At 55.3% G+C, this 20,733-nt stretch overlaps 1 protein-coding gene across 4 annotated transcripts in view; it reads right to left on the reverse strand.

Annotated features, from left to right (window-relative positions):
• The window catches only part of PITPNM3 (PITPNM family member 3), an 80,640-nt gene that overhangs the window by 37,404 nt on the left and 22,503 nt on the right, over positions 1-20,733 (reverse strand). For all 4 annotated transcript variants that reach the window (XM_031957344.1, XM_031957342.1, XM_031957345.1 and 1 more), the window contains exon 3: positions 9,924-10,031. In XM_031957344.1, the coding sequence (XP_031813204.1) occupies positions 9,924-10,031 (108 nt within the window). The remainder of the gene's footprint in view (positions 1-9,923; positions 10,032-20,733) is intronic.

Consider the following 20,733-nt stretch of genomic DNA (forward strand, 5'->3'; position numbering starts at 1 on the left):
TGGCCAGGCTTCGTGCGAGCCCGTGGGGATGCAGAGGCAAAAAGGGAATTTCCTACCCTGGGAGAATGGGGAGGACGCCCCCCCATGCCCTGGTAATAGTCACCAAGTCCTTTTAAAGAGGGACAGAGGGGAGGGACATGGGGGGCAGGGGCAGCGAGAGCAGGCTCTGGGGCGGGGAGAGCAGCTCCTGAGAATGGAGCAGGGGGCAACCTGAGGCGGGAAAGGTTGATGAGGGGCAGACGGGGGGGGGCCTTCAGGGCCAAGCCTTTTAACAGGGCAGCTGGTAAAATAACAGGAAAAAATAACCATGAATGCTCGAGAGGATACGGGAAAACTGGGACAACGATGCCTTGTTGGTGGAATTGTGAACGAATCCACCCATTCTGAAGAGCAATCTGGAATTATGCCGAAAAAGTTATTGAACTGTGCATCCCCTTTGACCCAGCAGTGTTTCTACTGGGCTTATACCCCAAGGAGATACTAAAGAAGGGAAAGGGACCTGTATGTGCCAAAATGTTTGTGGCAGCCCTGTTTGAAGTGGCCAGAAACTGGAAAAGGAATGGATGCCCATCAACTGGAGAATGGTTGGGTAAATTGTGGTATATGAATGTTATGGAATATTATTGTTCTGTAAGAAACGACCAACAGGATGATTTCAGAAAGGCCTGGAGAGAATTACACGAACTGATGCTGAGTGAAATGAGCAGAACCAGGAGATCATTATATACCTCAATAATGATACTGTATGAGGATGGATTCTGATGGAAGTGGATTTCTTTGACAAAGAGACCTAATTCAGTTTCAATTGATCAATGAGGGACAGAAGCAGCTACATCCAAAGAAAGAACACTGGGAAATGAATGTAAATTGCTTGCATTTTTGTCTTTCTTCCCGGGTTATTTCTACCTTCTGAATCCAATTCTCCCTGAGCAACAAGAGAACTGTTCGGTTCTGCACACATAAATTGTATCTAGGATATACTGTGACATATTTAACATATATAGGACTGCCTGCCATCTGGGGGAGGGGGTGGAGGGAGGGGAAAAGTCGGAACAGAAGTGAATGCAAGGGATAATGTAAAAAAAAAATTACCCTGGCATGGGTTCTGTCAATAAAAAGTTATTATTTAAAAAAAAAAAAAAAAACCAGGGCAGCTGGTCCTCAGGGCCAGGCCTTGGAGTCCTGGCAGGGTACAGGAGCACAGGCCCCTGGGCCCTTCCACCCACTCTGGCAGCTTGGGGGCAGCAGAGGCAAGGACAACCCCCCCCCCAGCTCATGCCCCAGAGCCCACCCCCTCCCCTTCTGAAAGTCCATCCCCAGGGGCAGAGCAGAGCAGAGGTGAGCACAGGTCCGAAGCCCTGCCCCTGAAGCAGAGTCCCCCCCCAGGTCCATGTCTGGGGGTGCTCCTTGGGGGCAGCAGAGACGAGCACTGCCCCTCCCAGAGCTCCTGGCCCGGAGCTGGAGCCCCTGCTGCCCGCCAAAGAAACCTCATTCTGGCCAAAGTAAGGCCCAGGGCTTCTTGAGTCAGCTCAGGGAGGGAGGGAGGCAAGGGGACGAGAGGGCCTTCTCCTGGGAGCGTGCCCCTTATCTGGGTCTTTTTACTGCCCGGGGGCAGGGAGCAAAGGCCGAGGGCAGAGTGGTGGGGTCTGGTCAGGGGGAGAACCGGACACGGTGCCCCAGGATGCAGAGACTGAGTCTTTCTGTAGCCAGCCCCAAAGCAGGGATGAGGTAAGCCGTTGCCATGGAACCAGGAGAGGTGGGGGGCAGGGAAGCAGCGGCCACCCTGGGATACCAGGCCATCACGGGCCCCTATGTGGAGGCCCGGCCTGAGGAAGTGCCCCAGAGGCAAGGAGCCTTCCACGGCCTGACCCGGGGGACTTCTGGGAGGGGGCCAGCAGAGATCCAGGAGGGGAAAACCAAGCCCAAGAGCCCCCCCCCATGCCTGTGGCAGGAGGAAGCCTTCCAGCTGCCAGCAGGCTCGACCTGACACTTCTCACACTTGTCTGGGAAGGGAATTAGGAGCTGGGATGAGGCTGACTGGGAGAGAAGCAGGGAAGCAAATGAGTCTGGCTCCTGGGGGCCTGGGGGCACCGGAGGGAGCCGCCAGTGCTGGAGGGGCGGGTGTAGCCTGTGCTGGCCCAGATCCGGTTGGGCTTGAGCCCGGAAGAGTTAGAAGGAAAGGATCAGGCCGAGGCTGAGCCCCAAAAGCTGAGCCCCAGAGGTTGAGCTGAGACCCTGCAGTTACTGAGCCCCCAGAGGCTGGGCCCAGATCCTGCAGCGGCTGCTGAGCCCCAGAAGCTGGGCCCCAGAGCCCGAGCTGAGACCCTGCAGTTACTGAGCCCCAGAGCCCAAGCTGAGACCCTGCAGTTACTGGGCCCCCGAGGCTGGGCCCCAGAGCCCGAGAGACCCTGCTGCTGCTAAGCCCCAGAAGTGGCTCCTGGAGCCGCTGTGGGGCTTCTCTAACAGGAATCAGGCTGCACCCCAAAGATGGGTGGTCACAGCAAATGCTATGAGAGAACCAGGCCCTGGGCTTCTGCAGAGGAGCTGCGAGGGGGAAAGACACGTGGAAACTGGGTCTCTGGATGGGTGTCCTTGGAGCCCTGGAAATTTGTAGCAGAGGATGTGTATGAGAGGCTGGAGATTGTGGTCCCAGGGGTGGGTGAGAGCAAGGATGGCTGGGAGGATGGAGGAGCCTGCACAGGGACCTGTTACTAGTCACAGCCACGACCACCGGGTCTTCTCTCACCCAAGAGAAAACCAGACTCCCGGCTCAGGGAGGGCCACGTGGACCTGGGGCTGGCTGGGACAGGAGCCTGCAGAGGGGAGAAGAGCCTGCAGGGGGGGCAGCTGCATGGGGCTGGGCCAAGAGCGGTCTTGCTGACCCACTGAAAAAGCCTGGTTCTGACTCCTGGGATCCCACAGAACAAGTCCAGTTCCTTCTGGGAGGTGTCATGTCCAGGGACAAGAAGGGGGTAGTTGGGTCTCTGATGGGACCTCAGATCTCTAGTAAGACCCTACATCCGGACGTCCTGGTCACCTCCGGGCTCTGTGTCCCAGGCACAACGTGGCCAAGCTAACGAAAGTCCAGAGATCAGGTGGTGAAGGGCCTTGGGACCCTGGCAGACGAGAATTACCTCTGGCAGTCGCGGCTCGAGGAGCGGGGCTGTGCGTCACAATGCATGCCCACCACAAAATGCCGGTTCCAGGGAAATACCCAGTGCTCTTGCTGGTTAAGAAGCCCCCGTGACGGCAGGTCCTTGCAGCAGGGGGGGCGGAGGCCAGTGTGGCCGGTCAGCCTCGGGAGTGGTCTGGCAGGCTGCGGCTGCATGTGGGCCTCCCCTCCGTGCTCCAGAGCCTCTTCCCCAGGGGGAAGACAGGGTAGTCCGGGGTCCACACCCCCTCAGAGAAGCTCCAGCCCGCTGAGCCCACAATGCAGCCCTCTGCTTCTCGCCCTGCAGACAGTCATCCGGGAGGCTGCGGGCTCCTCCTGGGCTCATTACTAGGGTTCTGGGCTCAACCCCATGCTATTTCTGACATCCCTCTTGAGATTTCCATCCTGGCTTTGCCTGAGATCTGGGTTCCGCAGCCATCCAGCGGAGCCCCAGGGAGTTCAGTAATTACTGACAAGCGCAGCAGAGCCTGCCAGGTGGAGGTCTCTGGGAGCGTTTCCGTCACTGCTTTCTCTTCCTTACAGAACAGAAGCGATCCTGACAAGCTGCTTGGTGAGCGAGTGTCTGCACACGGGCCCAACATTTCCACCGACTTTCACAAAATCATTGGAGATTGTTTGGGGGGCAGGGGATGCAATAAAATCCCATCTAATAAGGCTTTGGAAAGCATCACACTAGGAAGATGAGAACTGCGTGACAAAGCCCTGATCATACTTCCAGGCTGGTGGAGGGAGGGTTTTGCACCAGAAGGTCCCTACAAATATTACCAACTAAAATACAGCTTACAGTGAACAAGCTGATCTTCCCCCTCAAAGGGTCAGGCTGGGTCTGAGATGTGAAAATGGGGAGCAGAGGGAGGGGGTAGAAAGGAGAGGGAGAGAAAGAAGGGGAAGGGAAGGAGAGGGGGAGGAAGAAGAAAAGGAAGAGGGAGAGGGAAAGGGGGAGGGGAGGGCAGGGAAAAGAAAGGACAGGGTCGGGGAGGGAGAAGGGCAGGGAGAAGAGGGAAAGAGAGAGAAAGGAGAAGTTCTCCTTGTGATGGAGGGTGTCGATTACTACCAAGAGACCGTATGCATGTTCAAAGATTGCCTCCCTGCCAAAGTGACTGACTAGGATCTGAGAACACGTGACAAAAAAGAGATGGCAGCCAGAAGTAAGGTGAAGAGAGGGGACGCCTGGCTGTCCGGAAGGAGCCCTCGGGTCTGGTCCCAGGAAGATTTGGGGGCCATATCAATGCCACCTGGGAGAGCCAGAACCAGAGAGGGCACCTAGCCACGGAGAAGGGCGATGTCCCCACTTGTCCCAGCAGTCAGCAGAATTAAGTTGATTTACTCCCTCAACTGGCGAACTAGGCTTTGATTCCAAATCTATCACAAGAGGAAAGTTAGGAAAGGAAGAACAGGTCGCACCGAGTAACCCCGTTTCCTTTTTGGATGGGGTTACTAGACTAGGAGATCCAGGGCGAGGCTTTAAAAATAGTTCGCCTAGATTTTGGCAAAGCATCTGACAGAGAGCCTCATGCTAGCCTCTCGCAGGCAGGATGAAGAGAGACGACTTGAATCGTGACGCTGGCTCCCAAGTTCCAAAGCCAGAGAGGGCCGTGGAGTGCGGGGGGTGGGCTGCTGAGGTCTCCGGGGAGCGCCGTGGGGACCTGTTCCCCAATACGTGGGGCTGTTGCTTTACGTTTTGTCAATGACCTGGTTAAAGACATAAGAGGCAAACTCCTTGAAACTGCAAACAACAGTCAGGTCAGAATGTCAGGAACCCAAAAGACTGTGACAGGAAAGCTTATGAGGCAAAAATTAACAAGAGCAAATTGTCTGTCTGCCCAAATGGAAAACCTTCTTCTTGCTCAAATCAAGAAGCACTGATTAAGCACTTACTATGTGCTGAGCACCGACAGCAGAGGGTCACTGAAGATACGGCACAAGCCCCACGATCACTGAATTTGGAGGACTTTCCCCACGGGGCAACGTGTGCCTTTGGGGGAGGGATGGGAGATCCAGTTAGTTGGACCTCTGAGGGTGATTGTGGAAATAAGTGCAAAAAGCAAGAAGCACTGGGAAGGATTTGGATGAGCCCCAGCTTAATGCTGAAGGAAACTATTCTCCTTTGGGACCCCAAAGCCAGGGGGCAGGTGCGACCCTCAGGAGCCTGCGGATTTGTGGTGGAAGGTGGGAGGGCGGGGGGGACAGGAGAGCTTAGAGCTGATGGGGCCAGCCAAAGCAGAGTATTCTTTCACCTACTGGAAACCTAGAGCTGTCCCCATCTATCCCAAGACCTCAGCCATGCCCTCCTCAGGGCCCTAGGCAAGTGTGGCAGGCTGCTGGCCAGCATCAGGACCCTGCCCAGGCTGTAGTCCAGAGAAGACTTCACTTTCGGGGGACCATCCATAAAAGCCCAGGGGCTGCGCCAGGTATCAGATTCCCACCAGTCCCTGGGAAGATGCTCACCCCCTCATTCACCACTGTTTTTCTCTGGGGGCTGAGATTGTGTAAGAGGGAGGGGCAGGAGTCAGGGGGTGCAGATCAACATCCCACAGCTCCTGTCAGGAACGGGACGACTAATGACTAATACTCACGCATTTCTCCCCTTACCACCACCCGGGCCGCCTCCTCCTTCCTGTCTGCCAGAGGTGCTTGCTCCCATTAGACTGCCTGCCATATTGGGGGGGCCAATAGTTCTTAATGAAAAATCTGTCATGGAAGAGTGTTAGGATTCTTACAAGGTGCTGAGACAGTGGAATGGATAGAGACAAGTTATCTAATTAAGCTTGGTTCAGTGTGATTGATTTAATCCTACAAGGAGATGTGGTGTGGGCCAGAACTTGAAACAAGGCACTATGTGGAATTGAGGAGACAATAATTAAATCTAGTTTAGCATCGATTTAATCCCACAACAAATAATGGTTTCCTAGTGATGTAATGATTGGTGTGTACTCAGTGCACAGCATATAAGCAAGAAGCTCTCAGGGCCGGACCCACAAGCCCACTCTCGGAGGCGGGGTCTGATTCACCTTTGTGCTGGCTGGAGGCTTTGGGAGGACGAGAGGCTGAAGCTGGCAGAGGCAAAGGACTAGGGGGCAAGAGCCAAGGAGAGAGAGGGGCCTCTAAGAAGGCTAACTGGGCCCAAGGAAGGAGACAAGACTTGGAAAGAGACAATAAAGGACTGGACTTTAACTCCTGGCTGAATTTGAGGTGATTATTGCTCAGAACTGAAACTAAGGCTGCCTCCAGAAACTCCACAAGAAATCTGCTCCCAGAAAACATTATATTTTAGAGAAGAATGTTACAGAAGAGTGAGTTAATAAACAATGTCCCATTTGCAATGGATGCCTCTAGGTCTGGTCCCACGAGCCTGGAGCCCTGGACTCCTGACCAGAGCCCCCTTAGAGTGGGAGGGAGGGAGCACAGAAAAGAGTCCAGGAGGAGAAGCTCCAGCAGAGGAGCCCCAAAGTGATTTTTCAGTGTGAACACGGCGACCTCTAGGTCTCTGAGGTCTGAAGGGCTGGAGGTGATAGAAGGGAATTTGGGGAGGGGGGGGGCTCCACAAGTGTAGGGCTCAACCCATCCCGGTGGAAGTCTATCTAATGGCCAAGAGCAGTCAGGCAGCAGACTGCATGAGCCACTAAGGAAGAGCCGCAGCTGTGACAGTCCCAGCACTGGCTTGGCAAGCTGGACAGCTCCCTGCACCAGGGCCAGTGCCTGCAGAGAAGGCTGGAGAGGCGAAAGACCACGTGACTCCACGTGACTCCCCGCTCCACTCAGACCACGTGACTCCCCCCTCCACTACAATGCATCTTTCCCTTGCCCAAGATGCTCCTGTAGCTCTCTAGAGGGAACCTGGCATGAGGAGCCCTGGCTGCTTTGCACCTTTGTGCAGCCCTCCAGCCTTCCTGGCAGGAACAGATGGCCGGGAAGCGGTCAGGGTAGATAGAAGGCGATGCTCAGGGCTAGAGCCTTCCCTTCCTCAGGGATCTAGAACTTGTTCCATGCTCAGTGCTAGAGCCTTCCCTTCCTCAGGGATCTAGAGCTTGTTCCATGCTCAGTGCTAGAGCCTTCCCTTCCTCAGGGATCTAGAGCTTGTGGGTTCTGAGGGACCCTGCTTCCGCCTTTCTTTATGTCCCTGGTGCCCGCACACAGGTGGTGCTTACAAATGTTGGCTGACTGGCTGCCTCGGGGGAGGAGGCTTGTGAGAGGGTTTCAGCCCATGAATTCATGGCATGGGAGCCAGAACCGGGGCTCAAGGATGAGTGGATTTGGTCCAGCAGGACTCAGTCTCTGGAGATCCAGTAGTGTGAAGGATGCCACAGCAGGGCCAATGGCAAGGAGGTGCTGCAATGACCCACTTCAAACAAGAGCAGGGAGGAGTTTCAAATGGCTCAGAATGAGGCAATCACTGGGTAAGCCACCATGGCTAGCTTCTCCCTCCCTTCGGGTCTTGAAATCACCCTTGTGTCCTTGCCATGGATGCTCAGAATGACCGACAGATCACAGAAATGAAAGTCTGGGACCTAGCCTAGACTCTGCAAACAAAGCCGGCTTCCTGGAGCTGCAGGCTCCCCCTCAGCCAACTCCCTCCCGAGACTCTTTCTTGGTATAACTCATGTTTACATAAAGGGCTTAGGAGCACCTCCCTCCCTCAGCCCAGCACTCACTAGACCAAAGAGTTGCCAAACCTCTTCCTGACCTGAGAAAGGAGAGAGAAGAGAACTGAGAGGATGAGAGAATGAGAGAATGAGGAGGAGAGGAGAAGGAGAAAGGGAGAAAGGAGAAAGGGGAAAGGAAGAAGAAAAGGTGAAGAGAAGGGATGGCAGTAGAAGCCCCCAGAGTGAGATGAGCCAGCTGCTGAGAGAGGGAGGCCCTGACACTGGAGGGCTTCAAGCAAAGGCTAGAGAGCCACTGATCAGATAGTGTAAGAGGGACTTTTGCATTTCTGCCAGCTCTGAGAATTTGGGGGGATTCTGAGGAAAGAAAGGAGAGATGGGGGGAAGCGAAAAGGAAGGGAACAGGCACAAAGGGGAAAGGAGAAGGGTATATTCTGAGGAGGGGGCTGCAAAGAGGCCCCACCCTGGCTGCCTCCTCCTGCAGGCTTGAAGCTGTTCATGTGTGAGCACCCCTGCTTGTATTGTGTGTGAGCATGTGTTCCCTACTGTGTGTGCAACATGGAATAAGACCGACCCACAGTGCCTTCGAAGGACCCACTTCCTGGTTCTCCCCATCCTTGGCCAAGAGGAAAGTGAGCAGTAAAGGAGGGAGTCTCCGAGCACCCTCCGAGAGGCCGGGCAGGGCAGCACAGGGAGTTCTACTGCCCCTCACTGCTTTCTCTCGCTAATGAACTAGCTGCACATTGGATACTTAAAGAGGAGAAAGGAGTCTATTAAGCCGGGGCTACCTGAGGCAGATCATAATGGAGGCTGCCTGCATCTTGTAAACAGTAATTTAGGTCGTGTCGGGTCATTGGATGTGAGTCATCCAGTCGTCACTCAGCCCTAGATATAAATGTCCCCGTCCATCTGGACTGAACATTGCTCCTTTGGCAAGGTCGTGACACGGGGCCAGGAACGGACAGAAGGCCGTGGTCAGCTGACACGTCAGAGTGGCCAGCCCCTGACTGTGCTACCGGGGGAATGAGGAGGGGAGGGCCTGGGCCCGGCTCTGGGTCCACAAGTGCCCTAGGTCCTGCCCTTGCCACTAGAGACACGCGCTCTCCACTGGCAGAGCCTCTCCTCCAAGCGGGGGTGGCGAGACAGGAACAAAGTGCCATCCCTCTCTGTCCTCCCGGCACCCAGATGAATAACCAAACCGGGACCAGCCCAAGCCCGAGGGGAAGGACAGTGCCCAGGAGCTGGGAAAGCTGCTGAGGACAGAGCCTTGGTGGAGCCGGACAAGCAGGACACCAATAAGGAGAGGCTTCCGGGGCGGGAGGGATGTGACCCAGACAAGCACTAGGGAGCTGGCACATCCCAAGGACGAGAAAGATGGACACCCAGGCCTCAGGAAGAACCAAGGGCTGTGAACACGCACCCCCATTTAAGTCCTTGCTTTGCCTTGACAGGTTGGCAAGCAGGCAGCAAACACAACCAGAAGAGCTTGGGCATGGACTGGCAGAAAGACAGTCAGCCAAGGAGGAGCAAGCTGGGAGGCCCCGGGAAGGGGGCCACAGATGGGAACACTGGGAGGGAGAGCATTAAAGACCTTATGCCGCGGCTCAACTAAGGAACCCGGAGCAGGGAACTGCTTCTGGGAGAGGGGCCTCCACAAGCACCCACAGGGAAAAACCCTGAGTGCTGCCTTCCCACTTCTGCCCTGACCCAGTGGGCACTTTGCCCACCACCCAACCCCACCCACCCCATTAGGCTGCAGCTCCCCTGTATTGTCTGTGTTTGGCTCTCTGTGGGCATGATCCACTTGGCAGAAGGAAGAGATGGTTTCAGTCTCCTCTTGGTGTTCTCGGTGACTGGCAGGTGACCAATAATGTCAAATGAGCGATTGATTCTATGATTCTGACAGGATCTTTCCTCTTTCAGAAGGGGGGGGGCTACAATTTTAGGCCATAACGGGGCTCATCTGACTGGCATTTCCCCTAAGCCTAGGGCAGGGCAGGGCAGGGCCAGAATTCAGGGAGAGCAGGAAGAGTTCCCTTGGTGACCCTGCCCAAGCACTGGGGACTGGGCAGCCACACAGGGATCCAGAGGTTTTTCTTCTCCCCTGGTGCCAAGGTGGGGGAAAGGGGGAGGGGCAGCCACAAGCTCACCTGGCGTCTCATCTAGCTTTCCCATCGTCTCAATCTGCTCCACGAGGTCGTTGGAGTTCCACTGACTCATGCCAATGAGAAGGGCGCTCTTGCCCTCTGCCACGTCTTCTGCAAGGAGAAATTGAGGGCATCAGACCAAAGGGACAAAGGCAGGCATAAGTGTGCAAGCACACACACACACACGCACACACACACACTGATAGAAAAGCCTGGGAAAATAGGGCCAGCATCCAAGGCCAAGGAGAAATCCCAAGGCAACATTAGCTGGGGACTCCAACTCCTCCCCAAAGCCTGACTTGGAGGGTCCCTGCAGGGCAGGGCCTCCAAGATTCCTTTTCCAGGGAGGGGCCGGACTTGGACAGGTCTTTAAAGGAGGGCTTTTCCTCTGGTTGTGATAGCCACCTCTAAGGCCCGGGACCTCTCCAGCCTCTCCCCGGGCAGCTTCTTCCACTTTCAAGGTCTCCCAGTTGGCAAGTCCTTTCCCCTGAGGATTAATCTGTCTGTTCTCCGCATTGTCCTTAGTCCTGCTCCCCAGTACCAATCAGAAGACGAGCCCTCCTCCTCCTTCTGGAGTTCAGCTCTCCAGACACCCAAAGTCAGCCCCGGGGTCTCAGAGTCCTCTTCTCCACCTTGAACAGCAGGATTTGTCTCTGCCCGGGGCCCTAGCTGCCCTCCCCTGCCTCCTCTTCACTTGCCAGCTCCCTCCCAGATGTGTGGGCCAGAAGTGAGCCCAGAGGTGGGCCGACTACATCCAGGATCACTCATAAATGGGGAGTCCTGCTCTTAGAGGGCAGTGGCCGCTTAAAAGCCAAAGGGAGTGTGGACAAAGTCAGCAGGAGCAGCCGCAAGTGAGGAAGCGAAGGCGAGCCGGAGCTCTCCGTGGTGCTGACAGCTTCCCCTCTGGGCATTAGCTTCTTGCCCCATGGAGTCTAGCCACCTCGCTCTGCAGCGGCTGAGCCTAAGAGAAGCAGAGCAGAACCCAGAATCCCCCAAGCCCCCCCGCACCCCCACCACGCACCTTCCCATGTCCTTCTGGCCCTCCTCTCCCACCACATCCCTTCATCTCTGCCCAGCAGCTGCTGTTCCCAAAACACACTCTTGGGATGAGCGAGATAGCATTCCACTTTCTGATTCAACTCATTTGTTAGGAGCCCCCTGTGTGTCAGGCCCAGGTCCCCACTGGGGAAACTATGATGGAAACAAAATGTTACCCTCCTCAAGAAGCCCCTAATGTTTTACTGGTGCAAGAGGAAAAGAACGAGGAATCCAACACATACACACACACACACACACACACACACACACACACACACACACCATTACAAGGCTAACTGGAGCAGGGAAAGGACCTTAACCTTATAACCTTAGCGGGTAAAGAAAGGGCACATAAAGGAGGAGGGCAGAGATTAGTTGATCCTAGAAGGAAGATAACATCCCAGAGGTGGGGTGGAGGAAAGTGTTTCCTAAACTCAGTAAGTTTTAGAAAACCCACAGCTGGTCAGGAGACCTGATAAATACACTGGGATTGTTCCTGGGGGCGTTTCCTTCTTCCTCAGGCCTCACAAAGGGAGAACAGAGATATCTCCATGTCAGTGCAGCCTTGTCCTGGCAAAAGGTTTGCCTGGAATCGAGTCTTGTTGATAGTGACTAGATCAGCCCAGTTCCCTTCCTACTTTCCAGAACTTCACAGCACGATAACCCAAGCATTGCTGTCCTTATTGTTGTTACTGTTTGCCCTTCCTTTGAAAGACCGATGACATCATGGGGCGATGTCCTGATTTGATCGTGAATTGTATTTAAATGAGGCAGAGTGTGCAACATTGTCTGCCTCAGTCTCTCCTCCAGAGCCATCATGGAAGGCCGGTAGTGATGGCTGAGGTAGCAGCAGATCAAGCTCTGAGCACTCCATGGCTCCTGCTTCAGCTGATGTCACGGCCATTGGAACAGACCATTCTCCTCTGCCCGTTCTGCCGGGGGAAGTGGGGGGGACATGGGGCCCTCCTGCTGTGAGGGCTGCTGAGCCTTTTTCCCGGAGGCTCATCCACCTTTGGGGCCCATCTTCCCACCTTCCCTAGACTCTCCCGCAGAAAGGTGTCTGCCCAAGTGTGTGAAAACCCAGGCAAACCTTTCCAGCGCCTCTCCCCAGGGACCCATCATTGTCCTGAGAAAACGCCAAGAAGGCGGGCTCCCATATCCAGACCCAAAGGGATGGGAGACCAAGAGATCGCACAATATTGCTGCCCACACAGCTGGGCAATGGCAGCATCCAAACCCCCGGGAGGGGTTTCTACAAGTGACCAGTCAGGCCTCCAGCGTCACAGCCCTCCTGCCTCGTGCCTATGAACGGGGGTGAGCACTTTCCTGAGAGGGCTGAAAGCGCAGCAATCCCTCCCAGAGGCGTTCCTCTGGCTGCCGTGGCCGTGGCTGTGGCAGCCACTCCCGGCTCGATGTTCTCAGCAGTCCCCCTCACCGATGCCCTTGCACAGAGGGGTCTGGCACTCCCAAGTACACGCAGCTGCCATTGAGAGATAGATTGTCCAGCTCCGTTCCAGGAGACTCTACAAGGGGCCGGCAGGGTCCTCAGCCACGCCTGGGGAACACGCTTCCCCTCCCCGGAGCTCATGCTTCGGTGGGGTGAAGTTGAGGGAGGGAGGGGACTTTAAGCCAAGCAGCCTCCTTGGAGTGAGGGTCCCACCAAGGTACCGGATCAGGCAATCTGATAAACAGGAGAGTGGGTTGCTCCCCACCAGTGGGCAGTCACGATCCGCACACACTCGTGGCCTAGGGGCCGTTCCATCCAGGCTGTCTGGCCAGCGCACAGCCTTCCCCAGATGTACTCCTCATCATCCCTCGGCAGCACAGCCAGCCCTTGTTTGAATCTGTCATTTGGGCACGGAGCTCGTCTCGCGGGGGCATCTCTTCCATGTTCCTTTGGCATCCTCCATTAGACTCTGGATGGCCGGGGAGAAGGAACTCAGATGTCTGCTCCTCCAGCTCCCCAAGCCATGCACTCCCCCACTGACTGACTCACTGATGGGCCTGGGAATAATGTCAGAAAAAGCCCCCGGCCACACCAGCAGGGGATCAATGGCCTGACAAAGTCCCCCCAGGCACCCGAGGCTACAGTTCTGCCAAAAGATCACAGGACAGTGAATGTCTGAGGCTGGGGGGGGGAAGGGGGGAAGAGAGCAGGACTCTGGTCAGAAAGACTTGGAGATGGGAATTCTCAACGCTACCTATAGCTCAAGGACCATCCACCTGCCCTTGCACCAGGAAGGATCAGGTGCACCCAGCAGCATTGTCTTATCTGTGCTGTCTCCTCCAAAGAGAAGGTGCGCTCTGAAACCAGGACCTGACTTACTTTTTCATGTGTCACCTCAGTGCATGTCACATAGTCACTCAAGCACAAATTGTGAAAAACACATTAATCCTTTCACCCAACATTAGCCCCCTACTGTGTACCAGGCACTGGAGATAGAGACAAAAAAGCTCCTGTCCCCGAAGAACTTATGTTCTACTGGGAGAAACAACATATACATGGAAAAACAAACCAAAGTCATTTCAGGAAGAGGAGAATAAAAGCAGTAATTGGTTGGGATTGGAAGAGGGAAAATCAGAGCAGGAGCGAGGAGGAGCCACATTCCAGGCATGGGGGGGGACGGGACAGGAACAGCCTGTGCAAAGGATTGGAGATGGGAGATGGAATGGCATATGTCTGCTGGATCTGGGAAAGGCTTTACGTGGCAAACAGAAGCTTTATCCTGGAGCCAGCAGGGAGCCATGAGAGCTTCCTAAAAGGAGAAGTGATAGTCACACTTATTTGGCAGCTGCATGGAGGTGGGGGTGGACCAGTGGGAGATCCCTCTGGGAGGCTTCAATCATAGTCTAGTGGCAGGAATAAATGTTAGAGGGGACGTGGGAAAACTGCGACACTAGTGCATTGTTGGTAGAGTTATGAGCTGATCCAACCATTTGAGGACAATTTGGAATTATGTCCAAAGGGCTAGCAAACTGTGCACACCCCTTGCTCCAGCAGGGTCTCTACTGGGTCTGTATCCCAAAGAGATCATAAAGGAGGGAAAAGGACCCACATGGACACAAAATTTCTGTACCGGCCCTTTTTGTAGTGGTAAGGAACTGGAAGCTGATGGAAGATGCCCATCAACTGGGGGATGTCTAAAGAAGTTATGGTATATGAATTCAATAGAATGTTATTATTCTATAAGAAGTAGAAGCGGACTGATTTCAGAAAAGCCTGCAAAGACTTGCATGAACTGATGCTAAGGGAAGTGAGCAGAACCAGGAGAACATTGTACACAGCAACAACAAGATTATGTGATGTCAACTGCGATGGACTCGACTCTTCCCTACAATGAAGTGATCCAATAGACTTGGGATGGGGAGAGCCGTCCTCAGAGAGAGAACTATGAGACTGAAAGTGCATGAAAGCATAGGATTTTCACTTTTTGTTCGTTTGTCTGTTTGTCGGGATTTTTCCCCTTTTTGGCCTGCTTTTTCTTGCACAACATAACAATCTAGAAATGTTTAAAAGGATATTTAAGCTATATCAGATTGCTCGCTGTCTTGAGGAGGGAGGAGGGATGGGAGGGAGGGAGAAAAATTTGGAACACGAGGCTTTACAGAAATGAATGCTGGAAGCTATCTTTATATCTATTTGAAAAAATAAAATACTATTTAAACCTTACCCTCCCCCCCCCAAAAAAAAATAATGATCCAGAAGAAATGGGATAAAGTTATGAACTGAGGCAGCGGTTGCAAGAGTAAGGAGAAGGGGGGACCTGCAAGAGATGTGGATCTGGGAGATGAAGGTAAGAAAATTCTTCCAGATATTGATCTCAGTCCGGAGTTGGGGAATGCCCCCAATTAAACATCTGACTCTCTGGAATTCCCATGGCAGGTGAGTGTGGTACAGGTGGGTACCAAGTAAGCTGGGTGATGGTGACCTGGGTCAGGGCCAGTCTCTGGGAACAGCTCACAGGTTCCTAGGCTCTGAGAGAGCAGGTTTGAAGCCAGCCACTGTCTTCAGAACAAGCCAAGACCCCCAGGCTGCCTCAGTCTCCCCATATAACTACAATGTGCCAAGCCCTGTGCTGGGTGAAATAAGTCCTGTACTCTACAGGAGGAGCAACAAAGATGGAGATACAATCCTTCCCCCACAGAAGAAGCAGGGAATCACCTAACCCCAATTGCCTCAAAAAAAAAAAAAAAAAAAAACCCAAAAAAGGGAGGGAGAAAAAGGGTTAGAAAGGCCTTGAGCAGAACCCAAAGGAAGGGGAGAAGGGGAAAAAAGGGGGTGGATCTGGGGAGAAAGAAATTTTCAATTTTCTCGAGTTTGGGGATTCCCCATCTCTATCCGAAACTGGGATTGAATTATGTCGTGGGGTTTGGATTTGAAAACCTTGTCAGCCTCTCCTTTCCCCCCTCCCCTTTTCCTGCTCCCCTTTGCCGCCCCTTCGGAACCCCCCCTTTCCTTTCCCCTTTTCCTTTTTTCCTTTTTTTCCTTTTCCTTACCCCCCTTTTGTTCTTTCCCCCCCCCCTTCCCCCCTTCCCTCCCCCACCCCCCCCCCCCCTTTTTTTTTTTTTTTCCCCCCCCCCCCCCCCTCCTTTTTCCCCCCTCAATTTTTTATTTTTTTCCCCTGTTTTGTCTTTGCCCGTCCCCCCTTCCCCCTTTCCCCTTCCCCCCTTTTCCCCCCTTTTTCCCCTTTTCCCCTTTCCTTCCCTTCTTTGCCCTTTTCTTCCCTTTTTCTTTTCTTCCCTTTTTTCCCCCTTCTCCCCTTTCCACCAGGGAAACTTCCAACTCAAAGGGGGTTCCGGTCACAAATTTTCCTCCAAACTCCCAGTTGGGCGTTTTGGGCCCAGTCCCCCGCTCAATGGTTGAGGAAAAGGCGGGCAGGAGGGCCCCCCCTGGGGGTTTGGGGGGAGAGGTAAGGTTTCCCAAGATGGTTGGGGGAGGGGAAAACCAAGGCCCACCCTCGGAAGGCCCTTTGGGGTCCCCGCGGGTGGGTTTGGTGGGGGGGGACCACCCCAAAAGGGGGCCCATAGACTGGACTGAGAATGGGAAGAGGGGCACGGGGACGGATCGCCGGCCCTGGCCGAGGTGCCGGGCAAAGGAACCCGGGGGAAAAACCCTTCCCCAGCCCAATGGCAAACACAAAGCCCCCTGGCGGCAGCTCCCAAAATACGCAGCGGGCCAGGCGGGCAACCGAAACCATAAATATTTATATGTACCAAAAACCCACCTTCCCTTGACTAGGAAACCTTCCCGAACAATGTCTCACCCCCCTCCCACACCAATCTGGGGGCAAAGGGGCCAGACCTCAACCCCCACCCGGTGTCCTCCAAACGGGGAGGGGAAGCGGGAGGGATTCCACCCCCACCCCTTGGCTCGACCCCCCTCGGATTTGGGGCCCGGTTGCCCCACTGGCAAACAGGGAAGAAAGCCTCCCCTGGGGCCCCCCACGGGGAAGGAACCTACAACCCTCCCAACTGGACCCGGATTTCCTGGGTCCCTCCCTCTGGGACCCGGGATTCCAAATCCGCTTTGCCCTCCCCCATTTCCATCGGCTATTAAAAAAGTCGGGCAACCCACAAAAAGGGGGCACCCTTTGAAGGACCCACCCGACAGGGCCCAAAGGGAAACCCCGGAAACCCCGGGGCCAGGAGGCACATTTTCCCTTCCCCCACCCGGTGAGTCTAGCATTCTTATTCCTCTTTCCTGGTCAAAACCCCACCCGAAAGGGAAGTGGGGGGGGAAGGTCTTCCCTCAAAAGTTATCCCCCCCGGGCCCTTTCAAAAACCCACCCGACCCCTCCCTACCCCCCCCCCCCCTGCCCCTCCCCAAAGGGAAGCCCTTTCCCTCTGGGCTGGGGGGCCCAGGCCAGAAAAAAAGGGCAACCCCTCAACCCCCGGGAAACCCTGCTGGCCCCCCTTGCATCTAGAAAAAACCCCCCCAAACCCCCTCTGTTTGACCCTACCCCCCAAAACCCCCCCTGGACCCTCCGCCCCCAAAACCCCCCCCTCCCCCCCCAAAAACCCCCCCCTCCTCCCCAAAAACCCCACGCCCTCGGTTGTCCAAAAACCCTGGCCCTCTGTGATCCCCAAGAAAGCCCCTGGCCCCTCCTTGCTCCCCAAGAAAGCCCCTGGCCCCTCTGTGTGCCTGGAGGGCTCACAAGTTAAAGGGAGAAGAAGAGAACCAGCCATGGGCGTCCCCAGGGCTCTCTCCCAGTCACTCTTCCTTCTCCAGACACTGTCCCCCTGGATGATCTCATCATCCCCCAGAGAGTCCTCAAAGTCACAATCTAATGCTCAGGGTGCTGCCTGACGTCACCATTTGGTGTCCCGGAGGCCCCTTGGGCTTCAGGTCTCTAAAGCAGATCTCATTCTCTTCCCCCCCTCCCCAGGTCAGCTCTGGCTCAGAGCCCACATGCTGGACCCTCTCACTGACCAGGAAGCCAGGCCCTCCCCCCTTTGCCAGGCCCTCCTTCCTTGCCTCCTGTCCTTGAGGTGGAGAATAGCAGCCTCCTTAGCTCCGCTCCATGGAAGGGAAACTGAGGCACCAAGAAATAAAGGGGGTTGTCCAGGATCAAAGAGCCAGTGAGGGGGGCACCGAGACTTTGGGGCTTCTGAGTCAAACGACCTCGATGTGCATGTGTTAGATGCCATCCCTGTCTCTCTGGCCCCGGCCCCGATGGCTCCGGAGGAAAGAGCCTGACTTCGACCCAGGCCCCCCGGCATCACCTCCCTGATGTCATGCCCCCCCCAAGAACTAAGGGCAAATAACAGAGTCCCCGGCCACTCACAGAGGGGGACGGGGGCTTGTTCCCCACACAGGGGGTTCTGAGATGTCTGTTTGGCACAAGGGCTGGCTAATGATTCCAGGGCTGCATGAACCTGAGCTGGAGTCACCAGGAGGGGGCTCAGCGCCCCCTCCCCATCCTTGGCCAGCAGCAGCAATGACTTACAGGGTGCAGTCTCAGGGCGTTCCAGGGGTGGCACAAAGGAAAGTTAAAATCACCTGAACTCTGATAAACCTTGGCCCCATATCCTGACTCCACTTTCTATGTCACTAAAATAATCTGCATGCTCCCTCTGACACCCTCTCCCATCCCCTGCCCCTGATTCCAAGGGGAGAGCCGGGCTTTGCTCCCTTTCTGGCCTTCCCCACTAAGTCACATTTTGGGGTCATCAGGCAACTCAGTTTCATGAATGGATGGATGGACAGTGGATGGATGGATGTATGACTATTCAGACAGACAAAGAAAAAAGATGCTAAAAATCCTGGGAAAGGGTCGATTGATTTTGGAGGGAGATGGTGGCAGAGAACATTACCAGGACGACGTTGAGCAGAACCAGAAAGGGACTTTGCCTGATTCAGTTGTTCTGAAAGGCCCCATTCAGAACCCCTAAGCCCAGGGCTCTCTGACTCACAGAAGCTTAGCTCTGTATCATGGCATAGATGCCCGTAGGCATCCAATCCGATTCCTCCATGAAGAACAGGGATCTCTGTGTGTCCCTGGCACAGGCAGCAGGGCACCTGGCACAGAGCAGATGGTTAATAAATGGTGCCTCCTGGACAGTCCCTTCAGCTCTGGGTGAGCTCTCAGGATGGGGAAATTTTCCTGACATCCAGTCCCGAGCTGCCACTTCCATAACGTGCAGGCGTTGAGTCTGGCTCTGCCCTGGGCCCAGCAAGAACAAGCCGCTTCCCCGCAAAGGCCCAGCAAATGCGGTGTCCTTCCCCTGCCTCCCCTGGCTCTCCTGCCAGCTCCTTTAATGGACCCTCCCACGTCCCTGCCCATCCTGGTTGCCTTTTCCAGTCACTAATTTGTCAGCCTCCTTTCTAAACCGGGGCACCCAGGACAGGTGACTGTCACACCACATGGCTTTCCCAGGAAACCCTCCCCAGCACGGTCCTTTGGGAGCTCATCCTGACAGCGCCAAGCCCCAGACTTTGTGGGAGCTGCTTCAGGTCCTGTGGCTGCCAGCTCATCCTTGGGGGACTGTGGATTAAAGCCAAAATTCTGAGTCCTTGGGATCTTTTAAAGACCCGACCCCGCGGGCCGGAGCGCTTCCTTCTAGTTTCTCCTCAGGAAACGTGAAAAGCAGGTAAAATGGGATGAAAATGTGCAGCAGACCCAGGCACAGGTCGGAGGGGCTTTCCAGTCCTAGCAAACCGACTTCATTGAGCTGTTAAGGTGAATATGTGTATGTATGTCTATTCACTATTAATAGCTGGGTTAGGGCATGTACATTCAGAGAGAGACAGAAACAAAGAGAGACAGACAGACAGAGACAGAGAGAGACAGAGAGAGACAGAGAGAGAGACAAAGAGAGAGAGAGACAGAGAGAGAGACAAAGAGAGAGAGAAACAGAGACAGAGACAGAGAGACAGACAGAGAGAAAGATAAAGAGAGAGAGACAGAGAGACAGAGACAGAGACAAAGAGACAGACAGAGGGAGAAAGACAGAGACAGAGAGATTTCAGTTCTTAGCCCATCCAGTTTCATCCCCCTTTGGCACGGTTCTCCCTTATTCCATGACACTGACCCATCAGAGAGAGGTTTTTGAGGACTGGCTAAAAGCTGTGGACCTTCCCCGTAGCTGTAATCCTCATTTCCCAAGGAGTGATATGGCCAGAAGGCTGCTTCGGCCCAATCTGTCCTTGCCCAGAGCCCCAGCCCCCTCAGAAACCTCCTTGCAGAAACACTGGCTCCTCAACATCCTCCCCTGTTCCATGTGCTCACCAGCTATCCCTTTAATACGCGCCCTAGAACTTGCCCAGAAAGCAAAGTCGGGCTCACTATTTACAGATTTCCTTCTCTTCCCTTTCCTGAAAATGGCAACGACGTTTATCCGCCCTTGCTGTGACCCCCGGGCCGCACGGACAGGGGCTTAGCAATCGAGGTGGCCTTTAGGGGTGTCTGGCTGCACCCTCCAACCCCCCTCAGCCTCAGGCCTGGCCCTGCCCTCGGGCCTCTCCAGGGCAAGGACACCGTCCCCTGGCAGGCGGGACACAAGGCCCAGCCCCTGGAAGCGTCCTCTCTGCATTCCCTCCTGTCCCTAGGCAGCCTTTGGGGGAATTCGGGGGCCCCTGCAAGTGTTGCCTTCCACCTTCGACATGGGAGGAATGGGGGGGCTGCAACGCGTGGGGGCAACAGCAGCAGCCGAACTCGGTGAGCTGGCACAGAGCAGGACGTATCAATGAGCCCTTCGCACCCGGGGCTGCCATCTCAGCAGCTTCCTAAGGAAGCTTCCTCCCCATGAGCCACAAGGGGCGGGGGGGGGGGGAGGGGACCGGGAAGCCAAAAACTGACCCCTTGCTGGGAACCGACCTGGGCTGAGGTGAGCGCTGCAGCCCCAGCGCCCTCACCTTGCCCGCACCACCTGCCTCCATTGCGGATACAGCCAGAGCCATGTTTCCAAGGTCGGTCAGAGCTGGAAAACCCCATCAGGACGCCCTGAGACCCCAGTGGGAGCCTGGCTCCCCGGGCGCCAGCCACCGAAAGCACCCACCTTGGTGTTTGGCATGGTCCCCCTCCCCAGCCATCTCTGGTGGGAAGCTCTGAATGCTGGACCCCAGCCCACAGGCCACAGAGCCTGTGAGTGGGCAAATGCCCTGTGCTGCCCTCCCCCACTCTGCTCTGCCCCTGGCTCTGTACTGCCCCTCCCACTCTGTGCTGCCCCCTGGCCCTGCTCTACCCCCACACACTCTGCCCTACCCCTCCCGGCCCTGCTCTGCCCCCTGGCTCTGTGCTGTCCCCTGACCCTGCTCTGCCCCCCAACTCTGTGT

This window comes from Sarcophilus harrisii, chromosome 3 (assembly GCF_902635505.1).
Source record: "Sarcophilus harrisii chromosome 3, mSarHar1.11, whole genome shotgun sequence".
NCBI classification, from domain to species: Eukaryota; Metazoa; Chordata; class Mammalia; order Dasyuromorphia; family Dasyuridae; genus Sarcophilus; species Sarcophilus harrisii.